This window comes from Pelobates fuscus, chromosome 1 (genome assembly GCF_036172605.1).
Source record: "Pelobates fuscus isolate aPelFus1 chromosome 1, aPelFus1.pri, whole genome shotgun sequence".
NCBI classification, from domain to species: domain Eukaryota; kingdom Metazoa; phylum Chordata; class Amphibia; order Anura; family Pelobatidae; genus Pelobates; species Pelobates fuscus.
In genome coordinates, this window is record NC_086317.1 from 122,762,985 (window position 1) to 122,777,977 (window position 14,993).

The 14,993-nt window shown below is 40.3% G+C and overlaps 1 protein-coding gene across 1 annotated transcript in view; it reads right to left on the minus strand.

The window, feature by feature from the left end:
• ADGRG2 (adhesion G protein-coupled receptor G2) overlaps window positions 1-14,993 on the minus strand; it is a 148,544-nt gene that overhangs the window by 17,016 nt on the left and 116,535 nt on the right. The window contains exons 17-24 of the mRNA XM_063444698.1: window positions 11,843-11,900; window positions 11,698-11,732; window positions 10,246-10,352; window positions 8,145-8,202; window positions 7,649-7,824; window positions 2,128-2,320; window positions 1,251-1,407; window positions 73-216 (exon numbers count right to left, since the gene is read on the minus strand). Of these exons, the coding sequence (XP_063300768.1) occupies window positions 73-216; window positions 1,251-1,407; window positions 2,128-2,320; window positions 7,649-7,824; window positions 8,145-8,202; window positions 10,246-10,352; window positions 11,698-11,732; window positions 11,843-11,900 (928 nt within the window). The remainder of the gene's footprint in view (window positions 1-72; window positions 217-1,250; window positions 1,408-2,127; window positions 2,321-7,648; window positions 7,825-8,144; window positions 8,203-10,245; window positions 10,353-11,697; window positions 11,733-11,842; window positions 11,901-14,993) is intronic.

Consider the following 14,993-nt stretch of genomic DNA (forward strand, 5'->3'; position numbering starts at 1 on the left):
GATGTTCAACAAATGTACTAACTTGTTGCTTAATTGCATTTACTTAGCAGAATAAAGATAAATAAATATTACTTTGAAGAATGCTGTATTTTCAAAGAAGTTGAACTGTATTCTGGAGATATTAACTTTCTCAGTTGATGAGAAACCATTCAATAAAGATGCAGGAAGAATGACGGTTCCAGCCCTGTTGAAAGGTTCTTCAGAACCTAAAGACACCTGTAAAAATTGTGTAATAAATAAGAAAGAATTTGACGATACTAGTGCAGTTTTTGAAATACACAAGTGTTAACAAAGTTTAATAGTATTATTTTTGCTATAATTTTCATTGTTTTCCTGTACACCAACATGTGACAACCAAAACTGTTTTAAAGAAACAAATATACACGAATATGATAAAAACCAAGGCAAACATAACTTTTTGGAAAATTCACTTAACCAACTGTATATTTGCCTCAATTTAATATTTTTGGATTAGCTTTTCACATGATTTAATATTTTTGCATAAACTTTAAAATATATTTTCAATGTATTAAATTACAAACATATCATTTATAAATATATATAAAACATATAGAAATATTACAAAATTACAATATTTTTTATAATATTAATATCATTTTTAAGTTTATCCAAAAATATTAAATCATTTGGAAAACGTATCCAACCATATGAAATTGAGGCTATTCTTAGTTATTTCTTTAAGAAGAAGTGTCCTTATTTGTTTTTGTGCTAATGACTTTAGTGAAAGGTCTGTGTGTATAAGTGCAACTAGTTGATCTTATTGGATACTTAGAAACCCCCATTGATTAGCAAATCAAGTAAATATTATGTGAAATGGGAAGGCAGGCAGTTTTGCTTGGACTTGAAAAACCTTATGCCAAGCTGTTCAGCTTTCACAAAAACCAAAGAACAAAAAGATTGTCGTTCATTCCAGGATACACTGATCAACTGGACTAACGAAGTAAAGAAGTCAAAGTAAAGCGCACACACAAGGACAGGCTAAAAGATACTTAACATAATGACCATGACGTTGGTTCACTAAGGCCTAAGTTTGTTGAATTGGCCTATTGGGGGGATAGCATCTTCCCATTGCAGATGAAGATGTCAACCCACTCTTGCCATAGAATTATCAACCTCGTATCTTGATAATGTAAAACATAAACCCATCATAACCCAAGGTAAAGTCGCATTTAAATATCAAATATATTTTACAAAGAACAGGAAAAGGCATTCCAATTTTCTTTATGTACCTGCAAACCAGATGAAGAGACAACACCAAAGGATGTTTCACTGAAAACTGTGGCATTGATCTTATTTACTGCAATCGCCAAGGCATTTGATGTGATGTTTATAGCTGACCCGGGAAATGTTAATTTTATACCCATGCTATCCACAATCTTTATTAACCTGCCAAAATAAAATTCATATTAATTACGCAATTACTCATGCATACGCACACACAGATTTACAGAGATCCATACACTGAAAGGCAGACACTGTGAGAGAGAGAGATGTATCTAGACGATATATTAGATTGATAGATATCTAGAAGCGAGAGAGTGAGACAGACAGACTGACAGACAGGTGTTTACAGCACATACTTTAGGATCCTCTAAACTTGACTTAAAAAATGCTAATTTAAAACAAAATGTTCTTCAAACTGTAGGCATACAGAGATGCACACATGAATTGTATTTTATTTAACAACATAACCAGCTAGCCCAAACTCTTACAAAAGTGTCCATAGAAACATAAACAGGGAGACAGAAAGGACAATTTTGCTCTTCATTAAGTTGTGCCTGTGCAGACCTGGCACACGCTATCCTATGCCAATGATAGATAGATACAGGGCTGCCCACGCGCAGTGCACAGTGTAAAAAAAAAAACTGTGCCCATGGGCTAAATGTCATGAGTGCAGTCTGCGTGGGCAAGCATATCTAAAGATGTGCTCACATTGTACTTTCTGAGGACAATCTGGGGACACCAGGTAATAAACCAGGAATAAATGAACAGGACCTGAAAACCAGGACTGTCCCCTCTAATCTGGAACTGGTATGTGAAAGTGTCCCTTTCAAGGGGTTTCCTTTGTGATTGTATACAAATGGAAGTAAACTGTAATATAATTACCTTTTAGCTACTGGAGTTATAAGGTCTTGGGAAATATTCAAAAAGTTGTTTAAAACACCAACCAGTTGAGTTGCAGTCTCAGGACTCACTTCTCCGGATAACATGTTTTCAATATCAGACACAACTTTATCCACAATAGATGAATTAAGATTGCCAGAGGTCAAAATGTCATTTAACCTGTTAAAGTCGAGTGCTGTAACAAAAATGATTTGTGAAAAATAGTGCATTACATATTCTAATGAAGACACCTTAAACAAATGTTATAATACAAATTTGTCCATTTTAACATAAAACAGCAATAAAATTGCTTATTTTGTTATTTTTTTTTTACCTGTACCTGTAGAAGGTTGTGTTTAACAAATTAAGGAAGCAAATCACACAACTAAACTTATTTTCTCTCTGCTCTGTTGCTTACATCTTTTTTATGTTCTCCATAGCACACATTCAACAATGACACCACATACATTGTCATGTATGTGTACTATAGGGCAAAAAAGCAAATCTCCAGGCACTCAAGGTGTTCAAGTCGCAGGCAGTTTTAATAGACCAGAAAACAGCAGCCTGCTCCGGAGCACCGGTGGGTGCTGGGATTGAGTATGGCTCCTTTCTTCATTGTTGCAGCATAGTATGCACAGCACCTTGGAACCTGCACCTTCCTTATGTGATAGCTGCTGTTTTCTGTTCTATTAAAACTGCCTGCGGCTTGAACACCTTGAGTGCCTGGAGATTTGCTTTTTTGCCTTATCATTGTGGGATTGCTGGTCTTGCTCCGGAGCAACGGGTGGCTGCTGGGACTGAGTGCGGCTCCTCTCTTCATTGATGCAGCAATTCATGTGTACTATGTCATTTGTGACTAACACTGTCTCGTTATGGCTGATTTATTCTGTAAGTGTTTGGTTTGTGGTGAATTCAAAACCACTTCAAAAAAGTTGTAAAATTAGCCTTGATGTAAAATGTAGCAGTTTGTTTTTGATGCACTAAAATAAGTTGTTTAGTAATGGATATAAGGCACTAACCTGTTAGTATTTCCTTTCATACAAAGTACATGAGTGTTGAAAAATTTGAATGGGCAGACTTTTGGCCTCTCAAAACATTTGCAGACCATCTCATGTTTAGAGTTGGTTTTGTTTTGCAGTTTATTTCAGTGCAAAACTATGTTAAAGGGACACTATAGGGTCAGGAACACAAACATCTATGTACAATCCTATAGAGTTAAAAACTAGGGATGTGCATGGGGAAAAATTTCTGTTCGGTTCGGCATTCTGAAATTCGTGACTTCGGCAAATCGGAACTTTGGCCATTCGGTTCGGTTTGGCATTTCAGAATTTCTGGACTTCGGCACCTGGGGACTTTTCTTGCAGCCGCTAAGTAGATAACTCCCTAATTCCCACGGTATTAGGGAGCTATCTACCAAAAGGCTGAAAGATCTAAATTGGTCTTTCAGCCAAATTTACTAATATTAAGTAAAAATTACTTAGTATTAGTAAATTTTGCCCCTACTTGCTATACCGCGAGTAGGGGCATGTCTATTAAACAGTAAAAAAAAAAAAACATTCCCCCACCCCTGAACGGAGGGTGGGGCCCCTAAAGTAAAATAAGGGGGGGGGACACCTATTGTCCTCCCCCCCAGCCCCCACCCCTGAGCGGCGGGTGGGGGCCCTAAATATCATTAAGAGGGGATGACCTATTGTCCTCCCCCTGGCCCCCACACCTGAGCGGCGGGTGTGGGTCCTAAATATAAATAAGGGGGGACTTATTGTCCTCCCCCCTGAGCAGTGGGTGGGGGCCCTAAGTTAGAATAATGGGGGGAACTATTGTCCTCCCCTCTGGCCCCCACCCTTGAGCGGTGGGTGGGGGCCCTAAATACAAATAAAGGGAGGACCTATTGTCCTACCCCCGGCCCCCACCCCTTAGCGGCAGGTGGGGGCCCTAAATTAGAATAATGGGGGGACTTATTGTCCTCCCCCTGGCCCCCACCCCTGAGCGGTGGGTGGGGGCCCTAAATTAGAATAAGGGGGGGGACCTATTGTCCTCCCCCCCGGCCCCCATCCCTGAGCAGTGGGTGACGGCACTAAGTTAGAATAAGGGGGGGACCTATTGCCCTCCCCCCTGGCCCCCACCCCTGAGCGGCAGGTGAGGCCCTAAATAAAAATTTACCCAAATCCCTAGTCACCCCCCTCCCCCCCAAAAAAATAACACCTACCCCCCTCATCGTAAAAATAATGAGGGGGAACCCTTATCTAAATACCTGTAAAAGCCTTCCCCCGCGCAGACTGAGCTCTGCAGGGCGGGGGAAGGCTAATAAAGCCTTGCCCCGCCCTGCAATTAGGCTCAGAGCACTCTGATTGGTGGGTTTAAGCCATCCAATCAGAGTGCTGTGACAGGTAAATGAAGAGACTGACAGGTAAGTCTCTACATTTACCTGTCACAGCACTCTGATTGGTTAGCTTGAAATCCAGCCAATCAGAGTGCCCTGTGTCATTTTACACAGCGTGGGAAAGTTCTTTGGAATTCTCCCACGCTGTGTAACTTGACTCATAACACTCTGATTGGTTACTTTCAATCAGAGAAGTATGAGTCAAATTACACAGCGTGGGAGAATTCCAAATAACTTTCCCACGCTGTGTAAAATGACACAGAGCACTCTGGTGGATTTCAAGTCAACCAGAGTGCTGTGACAGGTAAATGTAGAGACTTACCTGTCAGTCTCTTCATTTACCTGTCAGAGCACTCTGATTGGATGGCTTAAACCCACCAATCAGAGTGATCTGAGCCTAATTGCAGGGCGGGGCAAGACTTTATAAGCCATCCCCCGCCCTGAAGAGCTCAGTCTGCGTGGAGCGGCCCCCCCATGGGTGAAGATGGATAAAAAAAATTGCACTTTTTTTTTTTTTTTTTGTGTGTTATTATGGATTTTTATTTGCCCTTTTTTGGGGCTTAAAAAAGAAGAGTTGTACAAAGATCCTAATTTTAAGATAAAAGATCTCTATAGTGATTATCAACTTAAAAGCTTTGAAGAACTCAAAGCTTTGTTGGATCTACCCTCCAGAGAAATATTTAATTACCTCCGATTAAAGAGCTATCTTAAAGACAATCTATTAGTCCTTAATGGTCAAGCGGGAAAACTGTTTAGAAAAATCTTCTCGCTAAAAAGGTGTTTTCTTTGGCGACTGAATTAATTAAACTAAAAGGTACCCCAGTTATCCCTAAGGCTTTAACTAAATGGGAAAATGACTTGGCAATTTATATCTCGCCTGATAGTTGGTGCAAATCCTTTTTGATGACAAAAAAAGTTATACATTGCTTGAACATCCTAGAGACTTTTACTAAAATTATGTACAGATGGTACTTGGTACCGACTAGACTAGCAAAAATATCGGTTTCCAACCCACCAAATTGCTGGCGGTGTTTTCAACAAGATGGCTCTATGCTTCATATTTGGTGGGCATGTCCTAGAATTAAGCTTCTGTGGAGTACCTCATTTAACTTAATATATAGGATTGGGGGGCTTAGATTAGAGCACAAACCAGAAATTGCTCTCCTCCATATTATGGGGGAAAATTACATGGTGTTCATGAAATCGTAACTCTACACTGCTTATTAGCTACTAAAATTCTTATTGCGAGATCTTGGAAAAGCATCTCGACCCCTAATAGAGACCCCTAAGTTTTAGCTCAATTGTTATACCAATTGGAGATGGAAAAAGGGATCATACTTATGAGTGATTACCCTAATGTAGATACTTTTATGTTATATGCTAATCTTATTGATAGGATTAAGGGGCTGGCATGAATTGTGAATATTCGCTCCCTGACCATATACCTATCTGATATTGATAGTAGATTCATTATTGATTTGTAATCTTCACTCAACTCTGAATTTAGAATTTTAGACCCGATGATCTATCTCCGTTATCTCTGTCCGGTTATATATATATGTTTGTATTGGTGTTTTCTGCACGAGTATTGATACTTCAGATATGGGATGACTTGATATATTGACATTTTAAGTCTAATTTTTCAGGAACAGTAATAGTTATCCATCAGATGTATATGACCCAACCAAAATACTCTGTGCTTTGTACGTTTATCCGAAAGAGGATGTCCGTGTGGTAATTCCTCCATCGGTGTTGTAGTGTATTATTTATGTCACACTTGTCCTGTCTTTTGTATTAAAAAAAAATACTGTAAATAAAAACTATTTAAAAAAAAAAAAAAAGAAGAGTTTAGAAGAAAGAAGACATCAAATGGTAAGTTAAATATTTTTTATTTTTTTACAGGTATTTAGATAAGGGTGCCCCCTCATTATTTTTAGGATGAGGGGGGTAGGTAGGGGTTATTTCTTGGGGGGAGGAGGTAACATTTTTATTTAGGGCCCGGGGGGAAGGGGGAAGACAATAGGTGTCCCCCCTTATTGATAGTTAGGGCCCCCACCCACCGCTCAGGGGTGGGGGCTGGGGGTGGAGGACAATAGGTGTCCCCCCCTTATTCTAAATTTAGGGCCCCCACCCGCTGCTCATGGGTGGGGGCCGGGGGGGAGGACAATAGGTCCCCCCTTATTCTAACTTAGGACCCCCACCCGCCGCTCATGGGTGGGGGCCGGGGGAGGAGGGGAATATATATATTTATTTTTTTGTAGTTTCTTTTTACAGTGAGCAGCCATAGGCTGCTCACTGTTTACTAGACATTATACTCACTGTTTACTAGACATTATACTCATTAGAACAAATACAATAAGCTGTAGTTGATATGGTGACTATAGTGTCCCTTTAAAATTAAAAATCACATGTACCTGTAACCTGAAAGATTTATTTCTAAGGAGATAATCTTACCATGCTCTCTCCATTGCAGAGATACAATGCAATTCTGATCACCCTTCACTTCCTCATATTTTACAGGACAGTTATGTTACTTCATAAAACAATATTAAAAATGCAAAAAGAATATATATCCGGGCATATTTGTATGCTATCACGTTATAGACAAGATCCCAAGGTCACACCAGAGTCACTCCATACAGGAGCAGACTGTGGTCTTAAATCCTTCAAAAAAAGAACAGATTGATAACAAAAGAAGTTGATGGAACAAACGGTTAGAATTTGAAGTCCTATGCTACAAGCACAAGGTCTTAAAAATTACTTACCATTGAAAGCCATAGCATACTCACCAGGGGTGAATCTCTCATCTACAATGTCTAGTGGAAATTTTGATCCCTGGCCTAGATCTGGTCTACATATATTTTACGTTTTTTAGGAACATTTTTTGTGTGACTTGGTGGTTGTTCCTTTAAGATGGCAATTTAGGCAGCCATCAGTTTTTGAGTTCCAAGTAACATATTCTCCTTTGAGAATACAGAAATGAAGGTATACACTTACACTGTTGTTTTGCTATTCTTCTCACACATTGAGTAATTTCTTTCGAGAATACTGGACCGTTTTACATGACTTTTTGTATATAAAAGAAGCACACATTGTTCTAACCTGTTAATGCTAACTCTAACATTTGCTGCATTTGATATTTACCTGTAGAGGTTGTTTGTATATTTGTGGTATACAAAGTGGATATGTTGGTAAATGCAATGGTTTGTGTAGTTTTGGAAAAATAGCTAATGGAGCTCGTTGTGATGGAGCTCGTTGCGCTGCCGGAGCCAGGACTACCTCCAGAACAATTTACGGCGGTATAAATGGCACTATAATTACTAAAAGAAAGAAATGTATTCAATTAATTATATGGTATGATAAGTTCTGCTTTTTAACCCCAAATAAGATTACATATAAGATATATATATATATATTACTAACATCATTGTTACATGTGGCATGTATGTCAACAAAATACCAATAAGACAATAAGACACAAATAACAATATATGGAAATGCTTAAGCCCTTAAGCATTATTATTGCTGAAAACATATTTAATATTAAAGAGTCTCACTGCCATCTTGCACCATGATGTAATTAGTTGAATTAAAACAAATATATAAAAATACTTAATAGAAAATCTTTGTGCCAATTTACCAGGTTAAGGAGTGAAAGGAAGTAATATTTTCAGGACAACTATGAAGACAGCAGCAGCCTGCAAAAAAAATTAAAAAAAAATTACTTCAATGCTTTTTTTTGTGGAATGTCTGCATAGAACCTCCCTTCTAGTAATATGGTGGTCTTGTTGAGTCTTTATTTATTTGTGTGTTTTAACTATTTAAAGGGACGATAACCATTTAATCTCATTGAATTAGTTAAAGTGCCTATAATCCCCTGGTACTTTCTCTGCATTCAGTGTTAAGCAATTTTCAATCAAATTAACACTAAATAAGGGTGACTGGCCACTCACTGTGGCCTCTGTGGCCAGAGATCAGAGATTGCACACTTCCTTCTAGCAAACACCGAATGTATCCAGATGATTGCTGCAGATCTACTTGGGCAGACCGAATTACGTCCGTATTTGGCTTTAGTAATTTTGAGATTTGCCACTGCAAATCAGTCTGGACATCTGGATGAATTCTACAAACAAAAAACACACAGTCACACACAGTCACTGTGCAAACCGGCGCTAGAAAGTGAAAAAAAAAAGTGCAGCTATGTTCACTGTGAAATTAATCACTACAATTTCACCATATACCGTATTTATCGGCGTATAACACACACTTTTTCTCCCTGAAAATAGGGGGAAAATTATGGGTGCGTGTTATACGCCGATATACCATATTTACTTACCTGTCTTGAAGCGTGGGCCGGTGTTCAGCGCGCACCGCAGTACTGGAACTTCAATTTCAGGTTCCGGTTTCCGGCGGGACTGAAAGGAAGTGTGCACACTTCCTTTCAGTCCCGCCGGAAACCGGAACCTGAAATGGAAGTTCCTGTACCGCAGTGCGTGCTGTGAAGCCGGCCCACGCTTGAAAACAGGTAAGTAATATGGGACAAGGGAAAGTGCACTATGGGACAAGGGGAGGGGGGACACTATGGGAGGGGGGAGAACACTTTGGGATGAGGGGGGAACACTATGGGAGGGGGTGGAGAATACTATGGAAAGGGGGGACACTATGGGATGAGGGGGGAACACTATGGGATGAGGGGGGGACACTATGGGATGAGGGGGGGACACTATGGGAGGGGGTGGAGAATACTATGGGAGGGGGTGGAGAATACTATGGAAAGGGGGGACACTATGGGATGAGGGGGGAACACTATGGGATGAGGGGTGACACTATGGGAGGGGGTGGAGAATACTATGGGAGGGGGGGGAGAATACTATGGAAAGGGGGGGGACACTATGGGATGAGGGGGGGGAGAATACTATGGGAGGGGGGGAAATTTCCTTCTTAAAATGAGGTGCGTGTTATTCGCCGGTGCGTGTTATACGCCGATAAATACGGTAAATACACAAAAAAATAGAAAAAGTGAACAGCGCAAAATGGAATAAATCCATAAACACACACTTAAAAACCTTAAGTGTCAATCACATGCACCATGTGTATATATAAAAGTGGTAAAATAACGGATATAAATATACCCTAATTGGAGGATATATGTCCCTGTGGATGGAGAGAAAAGAGAGAACTCTCTTTAGCAAGATATCACTGTATACAGGTAGGTATAAATGATATCACACTCACATTTTGAGCCGGTTTCTTTAACTAGCTCAGGTAAAAAGGCTTGAATGTGACACTGAAGTCTTAATGCAAGGTTAGCAGCACCTGTTTCTTGGGCAATATTTCCTCGTGGGTGAATAACCTTGACAGGTTTGTTCATTTAACAAGGAATTGTGGATTAGCCAAAAACATTCTGAATTTGAAATTTACTCCAACTAAGAATTTTTTTTTTTTACAACTCTGCTATTTTGCCCAAACCTCTACAATATACTTGTCAATTCTCAACAATCCATGGTTTTAGTGAATAACCCTGTCAGATTTACAATGCTGTTTATATTTACTAAACATGTCCTTATGGAAGAAAGGAGGGGAACAAGGGAACAAGGAGATCATAGGAGTAATAAAGGTAAAATTTGGCTAATAATCCAAATGAGTTTTTCAGGAAAATATATTTTTACAATGTTAAAATACATATTTGGACAGATGTAAAGATATGAAATAAAAGTAAAACAAAGCATGTGCTCACTTACCAATTTTCTTAATCTCTGAAATCTTGTAGGTATCATTTCTGTCACGTATTTGTTTTTGTATGTCACAAACGCCACGCGAATTTTCTACAATCAGTGTGCAGCTTTTGCTGAAAATGACAAATGTGCAAAAATGAACAGATGTAAATTATGAGGTAAAAACGATATTTCATTGTTTAAAATTTTTTTTTTAATGATAAATGTCAGCCATCTCTCTGAAAGCTTTTGCGAATAATCATGTGTTCATTTGAGAATAGTTATAATTGACTATATAAATCAGTCCCCAAGTCTGTCCCTTTCAGTTGCACTAATGTGGCTTATTAAGTATCGTCTCTTTTTATTCTCTGCTTCTTATCAACAAAACCATCACTGTGACTATTCCAAGAACATATTGAGGTCTTGGCTGACAAGGACCAGCATGGCAGCGGGGGCAGCGGAATTAAATTTTTTATTCTAGCCTGCTCAATGGATCCAAAGCAGTGCAGATTCAGGCAGCAGATGCAGGGTGATAAGCTGGCACCCATTGCCTGTTAAGTACTGTCTGCAGATGGAAAGCAGGAAGGATTATTTGCTTCTCTACCTCAACTATTCTAGAGCAGCCAAAAAAACCTAAAAATACATATCTGAACCACTTGTAGCGTTAATTCCAGAAAACATCTGATTTTAAGGTTTTATTTTCTCCAATGTCCATGTATATTGGAATTAACAGTCAGCTTCGGATTGTACTAGGTGTACTATATAACAATTGTAAAACGGACAGAAAAAAAATATTCTGTCTTATATAATGACTACACACAAGGTTATTTACTATAATGAGAATTCAAGGTGAATTCTAAGTGCATTTACAATGTAGGGCCAGAGTGGATGAACTCAGAGGTGTAACTTGAAACTACAGGGCCCCGGTGCTAAAATTGCCCAGGGGCGCCCCCATACGTCTAACCCCTGCCACCCCCCATACGTCTACCCTGCTCCTCCCATACGTTCACCGGGCAACGCGGTCTCAGGGGTCCGCAGGACGGCCGTGCCACCCGGAGTGACAGACCCGGTCGCAGATTCGACCCCTGCGACCATGGTAGTTCCACCGCTGGATGAACTGTAAGCATAGGTGACAGAGAATTTCACTGCTTTTGCTATTTGACCTTAAATTTGAGGTTCGCTTTGAATTCACCCTTTAATGAATAATCCTATTAATCTCTTTAATAAGCAGCTGTTAGCATTTTGGGACACTCCAATCGCCAAAAAAGGGGCAGGGCATGGCTCTATATGAAAATTAACAAAACATTTTACTAATAGTTTTCAGAGATTTCAAAGAACATTTTATATCAGCAAAATATTAATCCTTCCCATGTACAATGATGGCAATATATAATGTTATATTTAAAACTATATCAATGCACTGTAAACATTGTTTATTTTGAAGATGCATAAAAAATAGTACAAAAAGAAAATGCATACCTGCTGTTCCCTGATGCTAATGTAGTGGGATTGCTCTTTATTACCAAAAAAGAAAAAAATAAGCAGTTATTCTCAATTAATCAGAAACAGTTAACAGTTAAGAGTAAATAAAAAAGTATTTAAAAATCTAATCGCAAACACTTACCACCATGTTAACATTTGGAAGAAAATTCCCTGTAGTAGCTGTGCTAATTTCTGAAAAACTGTAAAAATATGTCAGCAAAAGTTAATGTCTACGAATACATTTAAGAGAAAAAGAACTAAAACAACAATTTTATGATGCTCACTACTGACTAATGCACATGGGATATGTTTGCCAGAATAAAAGATTGGCAGCCACTCACAAATGTGAAATGCAGTCACCATTAACTTCTGGAGAAGTCATTGTCCAGCTGTATGACTATGTTGCACCTTTAATACATTGGAGGAAGCATGTGACATAAATGGGAGATCAGGGATTGGCTAACATATCTTAGCTACTTCCTTGTCGAAAATAATCGGGACTTGCTCAAGTGATACACATTTTTAGCACGTATATGTACAGAAAGCATACTCTTTTAATGAGCACAAAAAATGCATTATAAACACAGTATATTAAAAAAGGTGGTAATATATATCTGCCTTAAGGGTGTTGGCGCATCTATCAGACTTTAGCTTCATTGACTATACTTACAAACCGTACTTATAAAAACCCTGCACGTAAATTGAAGCAGTGTATGGAGACATATTATCTAAAAACAATCATTCTCTAAACAATGAAACGACCATTCACAAGCAAGTGAGATTTTTGAGAAGACCAGCTTAAGTATTCACTCAAACTATGTTTAAATGTGGTGGAATCTCGGTAAAAATAAATTTAGTAGGCCGAGATTACCACGTGGCATGTGTACGTGCATATGCTGACGTATCGATCAGTTGGTTGCACGAGGCAAAATACGATCAGTAGTGTACGGAGCATGTGCAAGAATACAGGATATAGTATTCCCCTCCTCCATTGTGCTGGACAGGCCATGCGGTCAAGCAGGAAGTTAATTCTTATTTGTATTGATTGGTCAAGAGAATGTGCGGGTGGAGCTTAATATGGGAGGAGTTATGTGCCTATATAAGGAGCCTGCACTATTGTCCGGGGCTCAGAACTTGCTGTATTTTGGTGACATAAGTCCCTCTGAGTCCCGATCGGTGATCCAATAAAGAATCTCTTCCTTCCTGAAGAAACCTGTGTCCATCTCTCTGTGCTTTGCTTCCGTCAGTTTCTCCGGTATCATTTGGTGCATTGGCCGGGAAGCTCATCGTTCAACGGTAGCTGAGAGGCAGAGGCGTGAGACGGTCTATCTTTGCCCACGTTCTCTACGGCTGCACCCCTGAACTTCTTCGTGGATCTCCCTTCGTCTCGGCGCCACTGGTCTGTTGTCCAGGAGATCATCGGCCTCTACGTAAGAAGTGCTGGGGTGTCCCCGTCGATGAGTGTGAACTCAGGTTCAGGAACGAGGAGGTAAGACAACTGCTGTTTTAGACGGCAGACCCACTAGGGGTATACCGATTGTGCGGTAGGCCCAAAAGGGGTTTAAATCTGTGTATGGAATCTGCCCCCTCTGTCGGAGGGAAGGAGCGAAGGCGCACCGCTCAATCGAACGCTCTTTAGTAAGACCGTTTGATTTGGTTTGGAGTCAGGCGGGGTTCTGGTGTAAATAGCCCTAGCCGGACACCGGTGTCTTGTCTAGACTAGCGTTCTAGGGTGTATATTTTTGTTCGCTAGGTCGGAGGGACCGGGAGACTAAGCGGCGTCTGTGTAAATTCGGTTCGCTAGCTCTCAACCTATCTTGGCTAAGTGGGAAGGCGTGTAAATTTGGAACCCACTAGATTTTTGATAGTAATCGACTAAGAGGCGTCTGTGTAAATTCGGTCCTCTAGCTCGCTATATGTGGTGCTTGGGCAGTGTGGCTAACCAAAACGGATGTATATAGTTTTAGGTAGTCCATTCAAGGTACTGGCCAATAGTTTAGTTGGGATTGTAAATGTGTTAAAGATTGTTAGTAAAGTGTATATCTTGTTAGATAGCGCGAGCTCAGCCGTCTAGCGAGAGTGTTAATAGTGTGTTGCTGTATCATAGTGCACGGTACCATAACCCTGTATATTTACTGACACTGTATATAAGTACTAATCATTGTCGTCTAATGCATGTTTAACACCATAACCACTAATAATTGTATTGTGACCTTAAATTGTGCTTTGACCTATGCTAACCGTACTGTAACCGCTATTTGTAAAAGACGATGTTACTGGGGTGTGTTATAGACGGGTAATTCATATATAGAGAATTATAGCGTGGGTGACTGTATAGTTTCGCCAAAGGGCATAATATTGATTATTTAGTGACTGGTGTAACAGCTGTGTGTGTACGGGAATTCCCTGAGTGTTTATTGTGTTATTGTGTACGTTTCACTTGGTAACCGTACCACGTGGTGCTGTTGTCAGAGGAAACGGGTGTGACTGTTTAATAGAACGCGTGCATAGTATTCGTTGTCAACGACGTTCCATTGATAAGTATGGGCGCGTCGGAGTCAACGATTCTGGATCCCTTAGGTTGTATGGTGAAGCATTTTAAAAAGGGATTTAAAACATGTGATTTTGGGGTTAAAATGTCTCCTGTACGTTTGGTCACTTTGTGCACTAGGGAGTGGCCTACTTTGGTTGCGGCATGGCCGCCACGTGGCAGTTTGGATCCAACTCTGGTACAGCGCGTACACGTGGCTGTATCAGGTAGGCCTGAACTTTACGGGCAGTTTCCTTATATTGATTGTTGGAGACAGGCCGTAAACGACTCGCCAAAATGGATTCAGATATGCCACGAGGAGCAGTGTCGCCTCATGGTGGCCAGGACTTGTTTGTCCACTAGGACTGGTGTTAGGCCCATTTTGGACACACCCCCTGAGTCCGAGATCCCTTTGCCGCCCCCTTACTTTCCTTTAAGAGGAAGTGACGCGAATGCAGGAAGTCCTGCACCCCTTCCCCCATTGCCCCCATCCACTTCCGCTTCCTCCTCCAGTACAGAATCCACCCCCTCTCGTACTAAATCTCCCCTTCCGGAACCAGAACCCACCCCCGTTAGATCTGAATATCCTGATTTGGCGCCATTTCAAACTTCCGGTCAAGCTTCTTCTAGCTCGGCTCGAAGTGTTCTATTCACTAACTTTTCCCAAAACCAAGCTCCCACATCCTCATGCTCTATTACCCCCGGACCGGAACCTCTAACTGACGCCCCTCCACGTAGCCCTATACTAACCCGACAACTGACC